The sequence below is a fragment of the Myzus persicae genome, unplaced genomic scaffold (genome assembly GCF_001856785.1).
Source record: "Myzus persicae strain clone G006 unplaced genomic scaffold, MPER_G0061.0, whole genome shotgun sequence".
Classification (NCBI taxonomy): domain Eukaryota; kingdom Metazoa; phylum Arthropoda; class Insecta; order Hemiptera; family Aphididae; genus Myzus; species Myzus persicae.
The window spans coordinates 548,022-565,794 of record NW_019100891.1 but is presented as its reverse complement, the minus strand read 5'-3'; the positions used below and the strand labels follow the sequence as shown (position 1 = coordinate 565,794).

Sequence of the window (17,773 nt, the reverse complement as noted above, 5' to 3'; positions counted from 1 at the left end):
GTGCATTACCAATTCAAACTCGCTCCTTGTAACACAAAATTAAACAATATATTTTTTAACTTAAAATAATCTAGGGGTGCCTCGTATGGGTGCCTATGAATCTAAGATTCTAAGGTATTTTTGTAAGGCACGAATCACGGCACTCAAGAGTAGATGATACAAAATAAAATATATGCAAGGCGATTTGATGAATTTGGATGATAATATCAATCCACCTTGATAATATATAGCTATGAAATGTAATCTTTAGACGTTGATAAGAGATCAAATAATTATATAAATAATAATAATAGATTCTACGAAGAATTTGAGATAATCGAAACCTTTTTCCGTAATATCTTCGTAATTTCGTTATCTGTAAGCTGTGTGTTTGGTGACTGGTGTGTCCACTGTCCAGTGTTGAAGTGTTGAATGTTTATCGTTCCTGGAGTCTGGATGTTTAACGTCTGTTTTTGACGTTTCCGGTCAGAAATAACGTGTTGCATTTTTGTGTGCTTTCATTTTTACAGACGTTTTACCACTAGTCTTTACAGTTGTAAATAAATTCAAATTATTTCAAATTTCAAATATTGAAGTTTTTGGTAATTTAAGGTTAGTAAACGACTTAATTTTCATTAATTTTTCAGGTCCGCAAGGGTTACAGTTTATATTAAGATAATAATCTAATATTGTATTGGTGCTCATTTGTAGCATAGGTAGTTAGGATTAGTTAATGTATAGTTGTAATCTTCAATACTTCATAGCATATCTCATAGTTTTAATTATTCATGTTTTGAATAAAAGTACTGCTTGGTTTGAGTGAGTGTTAAAGATTGAGAGTTTTATATCATTAAAGGGTGTATTAATTAAACCAATATAATACTGGCTGGTATTGGTTATAATAGTTTTTAATCGTTTTTCCTTACTAATGTTCTTAGAATTGGTTGTTCTTGAATGAAACAAGAGTTGATTAAATCTCAAATTAATCTGCAATAGTAATGTATTAATTGGTTTTTTTTTTATTTAAAGCCTATAAACCAATTCTAGATTTTTGTATATAAATCGTTGACAGTTAACATAAAAAAAATTTGAAACCATTTAAATTATAAATAAAATAAGAAGTGGATAGTTAGGAACTACACAAATTTAGGTATGTACTTAGTATTTTTAGACATTATTTTGGTTAATATGCTCACATTAGTAAAAAATGTTAGTATTCTTGACTATCGAGTATGAATCTACATCTGAAAATTAATGCCCTTTCATTCATTATTTGGTATGAGAAATTAAGTCACCTAACCAGTTAGTAGATATGGGTGATCTAGCGTTCAACTTGGTGGTGAACGCATGGAAACGGAGTACCTCAATTAATTTTTCAGAAATTTTAGCCTACTCCTACTATTATTTTTAAGGGGAATCCACGGGACGCATTTATCAAAAAAATGGGTGAGATACCATCGTAATTTGTCTTGTGCATTATTTCATAACCATGAAACTATAAATTATTACTAAACCATTAATTTATTTACTTTTATTATCATTTTGAGTTTGATATTATTTATAATAATAGTATAATCACTAATCACCTATTATATTAATTTGTACTTGTATTTTTTTTTTAAATTAATTATTTATAAATATTTTTGATGTGATTTAAATAGGGGTATTAGGGGATGTGGGGACAAAGCCCCAACGACTCAATAACATTTAGCAAGTGATGAGGATGCTTTTTTTCAAAAGTTTACAGAGTCCTCTTACTTTAATTTTTTCCAGTCGAGCACTAGGTTGTTCAGTATATGAGGGACGAGTGGATGACATTTCAAAACATACTATTGCCAAAATGCACAGAACAGTTATTCTTTGATTCTTATTGATAATATGGCAGGAAAATAGGAAATCGATTAGTGTTATCAGAATTTCATGAAATGTAAATATATATGTCAATCGATACTTAGGTAAGTGACTAGTTCATTCAAACATTCAATAAATAGATTTTAACCTAAACTAGAACTATTGATGATTGATTGTAAATACTAGTATTAACTAATAATAATAATAAAAGTAATAATTTACTTCCCATGTGAAGGGCCTTCAAGTCTCTCACCATCCTTTATCTTTGTATAGCTAATTATTTTACTTAACGTGCACCCTATCCAGATTGTAAATAACTTATTATAATGAACAATTAAAAAAAAAAAAAGTAATAATGATAGTGGTACAAGTATATATAGTCAAATAGTATTATTTTTTTAAAATTCTAAAACACACTATTATAATCATATTAAAGTAATTAGATTAACTTAATTAACATTTAACTAATTCATGTTATTAAATTGTTTGATAATCATTGTTTTATACAAGTATTTATGTATCATTGAAATGTTAAAATAATATTGAAATTTTGTTAATTATTTTTTTATTTTTATTTTTTTTTTTCAAAATTTCATTATTATTTTAACATTTCAATGATACATAAATACTTGTATAAAACAATGATTATCAAACAATTTAATAACATGAATTAGTTAAATGTTAATTAAGTTAATCTAATTACTTCTAATTAACACAAAATACAAAATGTCACAGTATGTTGCATTATCAACTATAGATGGGAAAATATAATTGATAATTTTTCTACTAATATAAATTGTAAAAAAATAATGAATTTATTACTAAATATTAGTTTTTAATTTATTGAACTCCATCACAATAGGTATACAAATTACACTGTTAACATCTTCAAAATTTAATTTGGTAAATGATTCTGAATTCTAAATATTAAAACTAAGTAAAAAAAAGTCATTGGAAATAATGTTTTATGAAAACAATTCTCTGCCTAAGGGTTTATCTTTTCATTTGTTTTAATATGATTATAATAGTGTGTTTTAGAATTTTAAAAAAATAATACTATTTGACTATATATACTTGTACCACTATCATTATTACTTTTTTTTTTTTTAATTGTTCATTATAATAAGTTATTTACAATCTGGTTAGGGTGCACGTTAAGTAAAATAATTAGCTATACAAAGATAAAGGATGGTGAGAGACTTGAAGGCCCTTCACATGGGAAGTAAATTATTACTTTTATTATTATTATTAGTTAATACTAGTATTTACAATCAATCATCAATAGTTCTAGTTTAGGTTAAAATCTATTTATTGAATGTTTGAATGAACTAGTCACTTACCTAAGTATCGATTGACATATATATTTACATTTCATGAAATTCTGATAACACTAATCGATTTCCTATTTTCCTGCCATATTATCAATAAGAATCAAAGAATAACTGTTCTGTGCATTTTGGCAATAGTATGTTTTGAAATGTCATCCACTCGTCCCTCATATACTGAACAACCTAGTGCTCGACTGGAAAAAATTAAAGTAAGAGGACTCTGTAAACTTTTGAAAAAAAGCATCCTCATCACTTGCTAAATGTTATTGAGTCGTTGGGGCTTTGTCCCCACATCCCCTAATACCCCTATTTAAATCACATCAAAAATATTTATAAATAATTAATTTAAAAAAAAAATACAAGTACAAATTAATATAATAGGTGATTAGTGATTATACTATTATTATAAATAATATCAAACTCAAAATGATAATAAAAGTAAATAAATTAATGGTTTAGTAATAATTTATAGTTTCATGGTTATGAAATAATGCACAAGACAAATTACGATGGTATCTCACCCATTTTTTTGATAAATGCGTCCCGTGGATTCCCCTTAAAAATAATAGTAGGAGTAGGCTAAAATTTCTGAAAAATTAATTGAGGTACTCCGTTTCCATGCGTTCACCACCAAGTTGAACGCTAGATCACCCATATCTACTAACTGGTTAGGTGACTTAATTTCTTTTACCTATACCCCATACAGCAGAAACTCGTCTTTTTTGTTATTTTAAAATCCCATATCCTATATCTATGATCATTAAAATACCCCATGTACAATGACATAAAATATAACCCGTATAACATTGTTTTTTTAAAATTTTGTATACTATTATAAAAATTTAAAATTTGATTTATATTTTTTTGGAAAAAATCTTAAAAGCCAATTTTTTTATTGAGTATAAGAACAATTTTGGTGGTAAAAACACATTTATCTACCTAAGTCAAGAACAGTTTATTTCTTATAATTTTTTTTTTTTAATTTGAATGAAATAAATTAATTTTAAGTGTTATACCTTTTTTCAAGATATGATTTTTGGGAATTTCCCGGCTGGGAATTTATTTCTTAAATAATTTATTAACCATATTATTTTCAAATATTTTTTCTATGTATCAGATCTGTCTGTGACACCTTGTATAGTGTGACGGAACGGGGTAACCAAGTATCACCCCGCACCCTCCCGAAATTATATCCTGTTTAAGATGCCACTGGTTCAACTCAGACATATTTGAATGACTGGTACTATGATTGCAAATGGCAATCGCCAATTAGATCAGAATATCCAGAATACAATAAAAGATATATGTGCTGCTAGTATGTCCAAAAACACGGTAACGTGGTTAATTGTGGTAACCTAACCTAACCTTACCTAACCTATCCTAACCTTAACGTGGTTTTATTACAAAGGTATTTCAGTATTTCATATATTCTAGCAACCTGTTATTGGCTAACCTGTTTCCTTTGTGTTTACTAAGAATTTGAGCAACGGCGTCCCTTTAAAACCACGGTACCAAAATAACGACAAGATCCTATTATGAATATTTCCATCGTTTTTGAGTCTGGAGCCTAGGACGACCGATACAAGTCAATATGAATAATGTTTTGGAATGTTGTAATAACGGTCTTTCTTTTCTTTCTTATAAATTACCAGAAAATTGTAAATAATGAAAAAAACTTTAGTTTGTAAAATTGCGTTTCGCAAGCATGCAACTGTCATTTGAGATACCCCCCTGCGCGGCCACACTGTTTCCAGGTCCGACTACTCGTTCCGTGTTATTGTTTGTCTAAATGATGCCTGTATCTACTGTCTACCCCACTCCATTGCTTGATTCGTACAGTTCCTTGGTCTCTGTTGCTGACCGTCTGGTCTGATATTGGTGAGTTTTTGAGACGTATTATTGTATTTTTATTTTTTTGATGGTACTCCGTATCCATCGGGCCTGCTTGTAATTTTATTGTTCCCCTTTCATACTAACTAGCACAATCTCGGATTTCTGCCGACATTGTGATAACTGAAATCTCCCGCGGGTTCAACACCGTTCGTTGATCGTTTCGGTTTTACATTATTGGCTGCTCGTGTGCCGCGGCTGTCTACTTCGCGGTTCTCCAAGAATTTAATATCGTGTGCAATCTTCCGATACTCCGTCTGATCCGGAAAATTCGTAAGTTGCTTTCATTTTATGCGCCGCATGATCGTATTTGTCACGCGTTTGGATAAATGGATCTGATCGCAGCACCCTTGTCTGCCTTCAGTTCGATTTGAGTTCTAGAGTAGCTCAGCGTACGCGCAGGCTCGTATTTTTGTGGTTAGTCACATTATGCGTATTTTCTTGTAGAATTGGGTACTTAAGATATGATTTCCGAGTGATGTGTTGAATTAGACGATTACCCTATGTGGGCATAGCCAAACATCATTTAGTAGCAAATGTCCCAAGCATATTTAAGAACATTTTTTTGATACTTTATTTATTCAAACCAGATCTATTTCGTACGCTGAAAGTAGAAGTATACGTGTAATTACGTACATAGTTCAGGTTGGTAAAAACTACAGACTCGATTTTCGATAGTTGAATACTTTTCAATTTTCTTGTATTTGAACCCTTCAGCAGTAGTTTTGGGTACTTAAAACTTTTGTTTTCGACTCTTGTATGTCCGATTTATGTGGTGACTAAGTTAATATGATGTAAATTAAATGTGGTACGGTTGGAACTTTTTGTTAGTCAAATCCTTCAGTATGCATGTGACAGCGTAGTACACCTTTAGTTACTATAATTTTATAACAAAATGATACTATGAGTAAGCGAGTAACATGTTGTGACCTTTAAAATTGTACCATGTTGCTTATAATTAGGTACGTCACATTCCACATGTGTTATCTCAGTCTTAAAATTTAAGTACAACAGTTCTAATTTTGTGTTATTAGATTTAATATTAGTTATTTTACCTATTATTTTACCTTTAAGTTTGATAATTGATCATTTTATGATGTAAGCGATCAACTCAAATATATTTGAGCATACAACACAAAATTGGAACTGCTGAATATAAATTGTATTAAGTTATGCTTTGTCGTAGTACCTCTGCTGGGAGGCCTCTACATTCGGTCTAATCTGTTGTTATTTATTTTTATTTTCTTTTTTCTTTTAACTAATTCATCAATTGTTCCTATTGTTCTATTTTATATTGTAACAGATTGAATAAAAAATTCTTTAATAACAAAAAAAAGAAAAAGTTATGCTTTAGTAAGGTTAGATCATCTCATATTCTTATGCACATAGTGTCTTTTTAAACATTGTACAAATGTGTGCTATTTCAAAATAAAATAGCTACTACAAATAATTGATTATTGAATAGAATTTCTTTAATTTTTTTATTTATGCATGTACTTTTATGTAAACTAAAATCAATCGTCTTGAAATTATATTGTGGGTTATATTTTTATTTACAGAAAAATGTCTGGTATTGCATTAACTCGATTATCAGAAGAACGTAAAGGATGGAGAAAAGATCATCCATTTGTGAGTACTAATATGTTTTAAATACTACTAGTAATGATCTAAAATAATTTTTTTTATCTCAAGGGTTTTGTGGCTAAACCTGCCAAAAATCAAGATGGTTCATTGAACCTCATGATTTGGGAATGCTTTATACCTGGGAGAAAAAATGTGAGTATAAAATGTAACATCTTTTATTTTATTATACACCTGATTGTGATTGCGAGGTACCAAATAAATGTCCACTAAATTAACATTATTTGTTCTAGATCTGAGTAAAATATATCTATTTCTTAGCTATTTTATATAAATTAAATATAGTCTAATAAAATTATTTCGTATAACTTAAAAATATTATTTTGTGTATTCCTAAAATTCATTCTTGTATAATTTTGTTAGTTTATTTAAATTAGTAGCACTAATTTGAAATATAATGCAGATTAGTGCCGTTTTTTTATGGAAGTATGACTAAAAAACTGCAATATAACTAATGTCTCCCTTTTAACATGGTCTAAATTTCAAAAACGTATACAATTTTTAATTACAAAAATTCAAATATACCAATTTGGTAGTTATTTATTTATTATATTATTAATAGAATTATAATTTTGAATGAACAAAAGCAACTTATATTTTCAAAAATACACCATAATATTGTATAGTTTTCACATTTTGATAACTACTGCTAATTCAACAGGTGATAAAGAATACACCACTCTTTGAAATAGTATTTAATGTTTTTAATTTGTTTAATAAAACCACCATGGACTGCTATGTACAAGTAAATTTTATAGTTCACGATCTTTGTATCAAAATTTACCTGTTGCTGAGAGTATCTTGCATATTTTTTTATTATGGATCTAATTACGTTACAATTTTAATGTGGAAATATACAACACTACATTTAATATGTTTATTGCACCACTTGAAATTAAAAAATTATATTAATATTTTTATTTAGACTGCTTGGGAGAATGGAATGTACTTCCTACGTATGATCTTCAAGGACGATTATCCATCCAGTCCACCAAAATGCAAATTTGAGCCTCCTTTATTCCACCCTAATGTTTATCCCTCTGGTAAATATAATAGAAGCTATCATTATTATTCATATCTAATATCTATAATATTATTTAAATATTTAATTTATAAACATTAATAATAATTATTCCTGATTAACTAGGTACTGTGTGCTTATCACTATTGGATGAAGAAAAAGATTGGCGTCCAGCTATTACAATTAAGCAAATATTATTGGGGATACAAGATTTATTAAATGAGCCCAACATTAAAGATCCTGCTCAAGCAGAAGCATACACTATTTATTGGTAATTATATTTTAGTATACTGTTGTTAACCTCCCAGCTGGCGCTCTGTTGTAAATTATACAACAGTTTTGTAATTTATTCTTTAACCTACCTATATTCTATTTTTATCTTCTATATTCCTCAAAAATGTTATTATTTATGTTTTAAGCAAAAAAGCAACATTATAAATTTAAATAAAAAAATAAAAATTGCAAAAATATATATAAAATGTATTTTTTTACTGTGCCTAAATTAAATTAATTAAAATTTCAAATACAGTAAATACATTAATATTTGATATGTGTATGATTATCACAAATCATAATATATTAGAGCTGTTGTCAGAAATGCAAAGCGCGATTACTCTTGTTTCAGTTAATAGCGCTCCTGCTCGAAGGCTAAGCTTTAAAAATATTAATTATAAGTTATTAGACTCATTTATATAATTAAGGATATGGAATACTCACATGTGTTGTCTTCATCATACAAATGTATTTGTGTAGTTAGTTTTAATATTAGGATGAATTTATCTAATATATATAAAGGACCATGAGAACATTGTCTGGTTTGTAGGTTTTATTTTTTCAAAAGAATTGTAGATTACGTATACAAATTTAATTATGAAATAAGATCACATACAGACACAGTTAAAGTTCTTAACTTGAGTTAGATTATGGATCAATTCACCCTCTTATACTAACGATAACTTAGTGTTTAATTGAAATAGTAGAATGTATATTTATTTTTACTATTATTTTTTTTTTCAGTCAAAATCGTGTAGAATATGATAAACGTGTCCGAGCACAAGCCAAAGCGATGTCCAGAGCAGAATAATTATAGTTGGCAGAGAGAAGTTGATGAATTTATTTGTTTACCCTATAAAAATAGTAATAATTCTCGAAAAGTTTTTCACTTCTGTTAATCAGCAAGAAATATCCAAATGTATCATTATCAACATTAAACATTCAATTGCCTTCTCTCTTTTTTTTTTTACATTAAAAGATTGTATTCTTTTTTTTATTATATTATAGCTGTACTATTATTTATATTAACTACTACATTGTATTTATAAATATTTTGAGAACAAATCGATTTAATGCTACTTTTCTTATACAAAAAGAACTAGAACAATGACCAATCATTAGTCACACAACAGAACGTAATTAGCAATTATTGCTGAAATTGTACTGTGTCATTAATCAATTAGTTTTCTTAACCTTTTGCGTATGCAAGACTGATTTTTGTAAAATTGCATTTTTCTTTACATATTTAAAATGACTCGAAAGAATTTTCTTGTTTTAATTTTTTGAAATATTTTTGAAATGTCTTCAAGAATTGGTTAAACTAAATGTTCATATGTATATGCGTTTAGATTGGGTCCTGAAGTTTTATTTTTTAAATTAATTTGGGCAACACCATTGAATAATCCAAAAAAAATATTAATATAACAATACAATATGGCTGTAATTAATCATTGAGTCAAACATTAATTTTAAATTGAAAATGAATGTAATTTATTAAACTATATTTTATATTATATACTATATTATAGCGGTGAACTGTAAATGTCCTGCTAGTAGTAGAACAATAAGCTGTCTAATAGTTTTCAGGTAAGTAATATTAAAACCTAAACTGTCTGAATATGGTATGGTAGGTACATGAAATAATTTTTTTATGACAAATTATAATTCATTTTCTATTGAGCTATGATATTTTAATAAATAAGGTATTATAGATACTATGAGAATGGATTTGCTATACTAACAAAATAAGGGGTCGTGGTCCAGAATGTGGATTAAACTGCTTATTATGTGAATTTAGGTGTGGCCTATCCATAGGGTTATGCGTAATACCCCCAAAAATTAACATGAGACGAGCATTTAGTGTATCTAGATACAAGGTACATTGTGAATGTAAAAAGATACATGATGCTTCATGTTATTTTTTATTTCCAATTAATTGAATTTTGTTAACCGTCTATATATACTTATAAAGTCATAATTTATGAACACGTCTTAATATTTTAAATGTATTAAATTTAATTCATTTTGAAACTATGTATTGTTCCATGTGTTCTGGTATCATTTCAGTACGGAATATTTTCGTCACCAATATAATTTTTATTAGTACCAGAAATAAATCATGTAATGAGTATTACATTTATCAAAATGATGATATATGACGTGAAGTATATTCACTATACCGATATTACAAAAATAAAAAACATTCTCTAATTCCAAAATATGCTTTTTATGCAAAATACATTTTTTCTATGAACTGTGTTTCATGAATTGTAATGATATCTTACTCCCATTTAACTGCATACCTACACTAGAAACAAATATGTGAAATCATAAAAATCTGACCTCTAGTCATAAATATAAATCTTACAAAAAGTCAATACACATTATAAATTTATGACTAATAGATACATCACTATTTATAAACTACATCATGAGATATGACTCAAAAATTCCGGTTTAATTCTGATTTGTTTGACTAAGAGTTGATCGGTATACATAAGAGCACCTTAATTGAATTCTAAGTTTTTCAGATAAGCTGAGAAGTTATAACATAGTAACATTTAATTAAAGCTTTTAGTGTCCTGCATGTCGCAATCAAATTTCTTGATACTATTCAGTACCAATGTTAGTCATAATAATATCATGTAATTTTGGGCAAAATAAGATAAATGATAGTTGATACTTCAAAATTATGTTGTAAGATACAATTATTTTATCTTTGAAATAGTCCAACCCTGCCAATCCATTGTTATATTATGCTTGGGTACCAAAATTTATGACCCGTCTTGGACACAGTCGTGTCTTAGGATATAATATAGTATTTTTAATTTTTATATAATATCTGATTTTCGTCAAAATGGTGTGATCGTGGCTTTGAACAATGAAAATCATCCGGTGGTTAGGCTTCGTTACCACCAGGAATACGCGTTTCCAACATCCAATCCGATTACAGGTACGGGTTCAACTATTATAGTCGTGCTAGATATGGCATATCTAGTCCAAGGTGGATACCAATCCACCTTGATCTAGTCAATAGTTTAAAATCAAATCACCATTCCCGCTGTAACAGTCCTATAACACATGGAATCGCCAGACATTGTGATTTTGTAAGTCCTGCAACTCTCCACTCCCCCACCATGATGATGTAAGTCTGTGGTTGTGGTCTGTGTTCAATTCTTGGTATACTCGGTTGCAAGTACACGATACCAAAAAATTAATATTCAATCGCAATGCAATTTGATCAACACGAAGTAGCTGTGAATCCGGCTTTAGCTGTGAATGTGCCTTTAAGCGGCTCATACACAATCAATATAATTGATATCAATTAAAAAAATTAAAAACCCGTCAATAAAATATATCAAAATAGTTTTGATATTTTGCAATGTTATATTAATTTTAAGTACCTACTGTAATATAACCAATACACGGTCAATATATTGATTGTTGATCGTGAATGAGCCGCTTAATACTGCATACTTCATACCCTAAAGTAGCGGTTCCCAACCTTTTATTAGAGTGACCCTAATATTTGTAATGTATCTTTAGGCCACCTAAAAATATGATGATACGATAAGGCTGCATTAAGATGCATCTATGTATTATAATCCATTAAAAATTATTCTTTTCCTCGATCATTTAACTATCAGAATATATCAGGAATTTTTTTTTAAAAATGAAATGAAAATAATACAATACGTAAGTAATGCTTTTGAGACCCATCATAAAAACCTCTGCGACCCTAATTTGGGTCTCGATCCGGGGTTGGGCAGGGCCGCAGGGCGTGTACTCCGCGTGTAAAGAACACGACCATTTCTCCGTCTAAAACCGGTTTCCCAAGGTGTTTATGGTTCATGCTCTTTACGTCCTCGGAGTATCTAGGGAACAGCCATAGATAATAAACCTATATGTATTTATTAGGTATCTATGAACACAGGGGGCCCAATTAGTTAATCTAGTGATGTAGGTTGGGGCCTCCAATGAGGTATTTGAGCCCCAGGGTCCAGGGAGGTAAATGCCCCCTTCCATGTCCCGATAATTTAATTCGTTTCTACATCTATTTATATATAAAACTGAAATCAAGCAAAAGAGGAAATCTTTGTTACGGTTTGGCTTCGAAACTTCTTATCCAATTGTCATGCAGTTCTTTTTAAATGAAAGAGGATATCACGGAGCAGGTTTTAGGCATAAATAAAGTCCGATAATGTTAATAAATCATTAGTTATTATTAATTAAAATTAATGTGTAAATTGTATACCTATATCTTTTTTAGTAAGAAATAGTCGCTGGCTGAAAATAAATAACAATCAAACTCGACAACCACAAATACAGGTATAGATTTCCATATTTATTTTAACATCGCCGTACGCTGATATTATTTTCGTTACCTATATGGACTGTGTAATACTTTTCTATCGTTTTCGGTAGAAGACGAAAAAGAGCAAAAGAGGAAATCTTTGTTACGGTTTGGCTTCGAATATTCTTATCCAATTGTCATGCAGTTTTAATTAAGTTGGTTAATAATTAATTAGGATTTGAGAAAGTTGTTAATTTTGAAAGATTTTTTTTTATTGGTCACATTATGCCCAAGGTAATGGATAAATGCTTGCCTAAAATCGTCATCGTTTCTGTGGGCTTCTGTCAAACTTTTAAGATTGACCACAAATATGCGCGTACATTTGGGTGATGATAATAATGCAGCACAATTTTCAAGAACTCTTTTGGATATAGGAAATGGAAATATTTTAAATAATGATGGTGAAGTACTAATAGAACCAACAATTGCAACTAGCGTCACTGGACAAGACAAATTAATAGCTAATGTTTACCCGCAAGTCACCCAAATTTCAGAGAAAACGGATGATTGGTTACGCGAACGAGCGATTTTAGCACCTAAAAACGATTCCGTTACAAGTATAAATAATAAAATTCTTTCAATGTTTAAGGCCCACCAACAAACTTATCTTTCTATTGATAATCTGACTGATCAAGATAATTCTATTGATATTCAAATTGAATTTTTAAATTCTTTGAATCCATCAGGACTTCCTCCGCATAAACTGGACTTGAAAATTGGGGCTCCAATAATACTTATGAGGAATTTAAATACACCGAAATTATGCAATGGTACTAGATTACGGATGGTAACTATGCAGAGGGACGTGATTGAAGCTACAATTCTTTCCGGCTCAGCCCAAGGTCAAGTTGTTTTTATTCCCAGGATACAGATGATTACTAATGAGTAATGAATACCCGTTCGAATTTAAACGAGTACAATTTTCTATAAAGTTTTGTTTTGCTATGTCTATCAATAAGGCACAGGGATAGACACTGAAGGTTGCAGGCCTCGACATTACGAATCCCTGTTTTACCCACGGACAATTTTATGTTGCTTGCTCCAGTGTCAGTTCGGCAAAAAATCTATATGTGTATGCGCCTCACCAAAGAACAAAAAATATTGTTTACCAAGAAGTATTATAACCTTAATGGAAATATGTACAGAGATAATATATAAATTAATAAATAAAAAAGGTACGATATAAGAAAATAGTAGATTTTTCATCCTCATTTTTTTTATATAAAATAGTTGAATACCTTCCAGGCTAAGCCGGGTAAACCAGCTATTATACTATACAATAAGTAATATGGTTATTAATTTACAAAAATTGGACGGCTTCATGGAAGGGGGTGTCCAAACAATACTTCTTCAATTCTAGACTTATGTGGCTACACTTAAAAATATTAAATAATTTACACTTAAAAAGACATTATTGCTTTCACGGCGTTTTACACCTAAAAGGAGTTTTTCCCGGGCAACGCCGGGTAATTCAGCTAGTGAGACTATATAATATAATACTATTATGCAAAGCTTGGCTAGTTAACGAATTTTCTTAACTGCTTACTTAAAGTTAAGTTATCCTAAAATAAAACATAAGTAGATAAGCTAAGTTAAAGTTAATTTTAAAATATAAATAAATTTGAGTAACTATAAGGTAAGTTACACTTTTTCAAGAAAATAATAATTTAAGTTACTTTTTTTGTTTTATAAAATATTACACTTATAATGTAATCTAAACCTTATAGTTATGTCCATGACTCCATAACAATTATCTTATAAGGACATTTACGTAAAAATATGTAATTTCTGTTTAAAAACTAATGTAAAAAATATTTAGTTAATTATACGAACAATTCGTTAATAATTTTAATTTTAGTAAAATAACTAAGTTAAGTTACAATTATTTTTTAATATTCTATTTTTCTTAACTAGTTAAGTTAAAAGTTACGTATCAAAAAAAGTTACTTATCACTTAATTTTTAATTTTTTAACTGGTCACTACTTTACTATTATGTTGATAGGACTGATAGGATGGTTAGTCGTTAGTGTATACCTACCTATTGTGTAATAGTTTTATTCCTCTTTCCCATCACACAACAATTGAATGGTACATGGTGCTCCACTTTCTCCATTTTACTTTGGGTTACTGTGATAGCTGATTTTTTCATTAAATTTAACATAACTGATAAGTGATTCATACAAATTCGTTGTGGAAGTTTAGAATTTATGATTGATAATAATAATTCATAATTAAAATGCTACTTACAAATTAATAGATAACGACATTATTTATCAAGCATTGGAGCACCAATGCGTCTTAATATAAACATTTACATAATAAATTGTATACATTCAATATAGGTATATTATAACAGATATCTATATTACTTAATAAATTAAAACGTAAAATGCTTTAATAAAAAGTAAGATATATGATGTTAAGCGGGAGGGGGACAGAGATATTAAGGGTGATTATATATTATATATAATATATTACTGAGTGTTGGGTGGAATCAATTGGGGGGTTTATACCGTCATCCTATTCTCATAAATATAATCCTGTATAAAAATAATATTATGTTATACCTATTCTTATTATTGTTGTATACATATTATTCCGTCTTTGTGTACCTTGCAATCAACTTGAGATTATTATCTTTGTATTCTTTAAGTAAAACCAATATGTTTATTGTTTATTATTAATTGTTATGATTATTTACCTAACCTATACGTCGTATGTTATTTGTTTGTTCATATCGCATTGTACGAGTACGCTTTTTATCGTCATTAATCATTATTGTCATTTTTTATTGCAGCATAGACCATAGGTAATCACGTACACTAAGTAACACGACTGGTTTGTTATTTTGATTTTGTGAGTTCAAGTTAAATATCTGACCACAACGATATCGTTCACAAGTCATTTATGAATTATTATTATACAATATTGTCACTCCGGTTTGACATAGACCTATATAGTGCTACTATCGGTGTTATATAAATATATATTTGGCGATCATCTATTATTTATCGCTCATTAATTATTGTTCGTGATCGAAATCTCTGCCAAGTTTTTGACGTAGCGTAAGTCCTCAAGCACCTTTTGTGTGCTGTGTGAGAGGCCGCCTAGATTCAGTCCGTGTCGGAGTCACAGCGAGTCCGACGTGTAGTCCACCAGGCACTAGAAACTCTTGCAAGTTGTGTGAGAGGCCGTCCATACCGCCCAGATCGTCATTGCTCTCCAACTCTGCCTGTTGTTTTACCATCACCGGACATCCGTATTATAAGTTTAGTTATAACTACAAGAGGATTTGATTCGGTTTTGTGTCTGCTGATTGCGCCAGAGTACCAGACCGACCCGATCATCTATACTTCCCTGTACCCCATGATAACTAACTTTCATCATCTCGTTCACCTTTCATAAACGGTTTTACTTTACCTCTTTACCTCTTAGTGTCATATTTGTATCCGTGTAGTTCTTGTTTGCTTGATTTATAGTCGCAATGCAGACACAATTATCTAGATATTCTAGTTGCCTACCTTAACAATTTCAGGCGCTTTCATTTTTGTTTTTTTGTATTATTTTAATCAAATGGTCCTTCTCAATTCTCCTCTATTTCGTGTCTACACACTACAGAATATAACATGTAATAAAATTAAAATACAATTGTAATAAATATTATGTCTTAAGACAGATTCTTATACATAAAAAAAAAAAAACTCATCCTGCATGTAAACACAATATAACATGCCAATAGTAACTAATAGAGAAATAGATAGAATTGTATCTATTACACACAGTTCTTACTTCTTTTAAACCATATATCATAAACACACCTTGATCCATGATATAAGCTTTAATCCATATTGTTTTTTCATAGTTATAGTCTTATCTATGTTCCTGAGTGGTGATGGAATTTGTATACCTACATTAAGCCGTGATTAATAAATACAGACAAATACACATCACACCTTGTATGTTATTCATATGGAATATAGATTATTATGAGTAATTACTAAATATAATATTAATAAAATATTTATCGGTGTTCATATTATTATGGGCTCTTTAAAATATCCTTGAGTACGTTTATATTGGGAAGACAATTTTCAAATTAATATTATTGCACGTAATATGACACGAGACCGTTTTTTCGCTTTACGAACTCATTTTCATATAACTGACAACAACAGCATAAGTAAAGCAAATAAAGACAAATTCATTAAAGTGCGACCATTATTTGATGCAGTGTTAAAAAAATGTAATAGCCTACCTTTAGAACAGGACCTTTGTGTTGATGAACAGATGGTTCCTTTCAAAGGCCAACTATCGATCAAACAATATATGAAAGGAAAGCCTATTAAGTGGGGGGGTCAAAATTTTTTTATTGTGCGGAGGTAAGAGTGGAATGGCTTATAATTTTATGTTATTTAAGGGATATTCAGAATTAGACAGTAACTTGGTAAAATCAGTAGGCTCTGGTGGTAGTGTTGTGTTACATTTAAGCCGTGATTAATAAATACAGAAAAATACACATCGCACCTTGTATGTTATTCATATGGAATATAGATTATTATGAGTAATTATTACTAATTAAATAATGTAAAGTCAGCATGAACTTGTGGGCTGTATCGGTGGCCGCCAACGGATGCCAGTGCACATACGTCGTGACATACGATTCCTGTTGAATCTAAAGACCGTCCACTTTACACGTAATAAAGGACGAAATCGAACACTTTTTAAGGTTATTGTAAACCGACAATAATATTTAATAGTTATATATATATATATTTATGGGGGGAGGGGACGTAGAAATTAATGATAATATTTTTATTTTGTCCAGTCTAATAGTTTCAGATGTTTAGGTTAGGTATTTTAAAATGTTTGTACACCTTCATCTTCTCAACTTTTCTAGTAGAAAAAATGCTTTGATCATAAACTTCGATGAAGATTTTCGGAAGCAAATTGGATCTAGTTGGTACATTTGTAGGGTGGTAAAAGTTGAAATTTCCCAGTACATTTTACTAGGGTTAGGGGAGAGGTTTTAGCCTTAGAAATATGATATTTATACAATTTATACTGAATATAATATAATTATTGACTTTTTTTTTCACATCTAGCAATGCATCTAAATCATGGAGTCGATTTAAATCGATAGGTAATAACTATGCTGTAATTTATGCTATCAATATTTTACTATCATCTTCGTTCACAACTCATATTGTTGTTATTATGTGAAGACCTGTCGTTATAACGGTTTTTAATTTAATGTTATGACTTGTATACCTACAACCTACTGCAGATGTAGTGATGTGATTATTTATTTTTCTCAGACTATTTAGACGATTAAAGTATATAATAAATTAAACACTGTAAAATTCAATTTAAAATAATCTTTATTTAAAAGTTACATCACATTGCATGTTACAAAATAAGAACATTTGCTTCGTATA

At 29.5% G+C, this 17,773-nt stretch overlaps 2 protein-coding genes across 4 annotated transcripts; both read left to right on the top strand.

Annotated features, from left to right (window-relative positions):
* Window positions 1–343: 343 nt before the first annotated feature.
* Window positions 344–9,249, top strand: LOC111026615 (SUMO-conjugating enzyme UBC9-B). Of its 3 annotated transcripts, XM_022304728.1 has the most exons (7): window positions 4,943–5,036; window positions 5,139–5,321; window positions 6,608–6,677; window positions 6,741–6,824; window positions 7,615–7,732; window positions 7,837–7,981; window positions 8,728–9,249. In XM_022304728.1, the coding sequence occupies exons 3-7, from the start codon at window positions 6,612–6,614 to the stop codon at window positions 8,792–8,794; spliced, it is 480 nt and encodes a 159-aa protein (XP_022160420.1). In that variant the 5' UTR covers window positions 4,943–5,036; window positions 5,139–5,321; window positions 6,608–6,611; the 3' UTR covers window positions 8,795–9,249. The 3 variants fall into 3 exon arrangements, with proteins under 3 accessions (XP_022160422.1, XP_022160421.1, XP_022160420.1); XM_022304730.1 differs by lacking the exons at window positions 4,943–5,036; window positions 5,139–5,321 and adding an exon at window positions 344–591; XM_022304729.1 differs by lacking the exon at window positions 5,139–5,321 and having other exon boundaries at window positions 4,919–5,036.
* Window positions 9,250–12,647: 3,398 nt separating this feature from the next.
* LOC111026624 lies at window positions 12,648–13,226 on the top strand. The gene has a single exon (XM_022304740.1). The coding sequence runs from the start codon at window positions 12,648–12,650 to the stop codon at window positions 13,224–13,226; it is 579 nt and encodes a 192-aa protein (XP_022160432.1).
* The last annotated feature ends 4,547 nt before the right edge of the window (window positions 13,227–17,773 follow it).

Coding starts and splice junctions, on each gene's coding strand:
- LOC111026624 (XM_022304740.1), top strand. CDS start 12,648: ATGCGCGTACATTTGGGTGATGATAATAATGCAGCACAATTTTCAAGA.
- LOC111026615 (XM_022304730.1), top strand. CDS start 6,612: ATGTCTGGTATTGCATTAACTCGATTATCAGAAGAACGTAAAGGATGG. Junction 6,678..6,740: donor GGAGAAAAGATCATCCATTT/GTGAGTACTAAT, acceptor TTTTATCTCAAG/GGTTTTGTGGCTAAACCTGC. Junction 6,825..7,614: donor TTATACCTGGGAGAAAAAAT/GTGAGTATAAAA, acceptor ATTTTTATTTAG/ACTGCTTGGGAGAATGGAAT.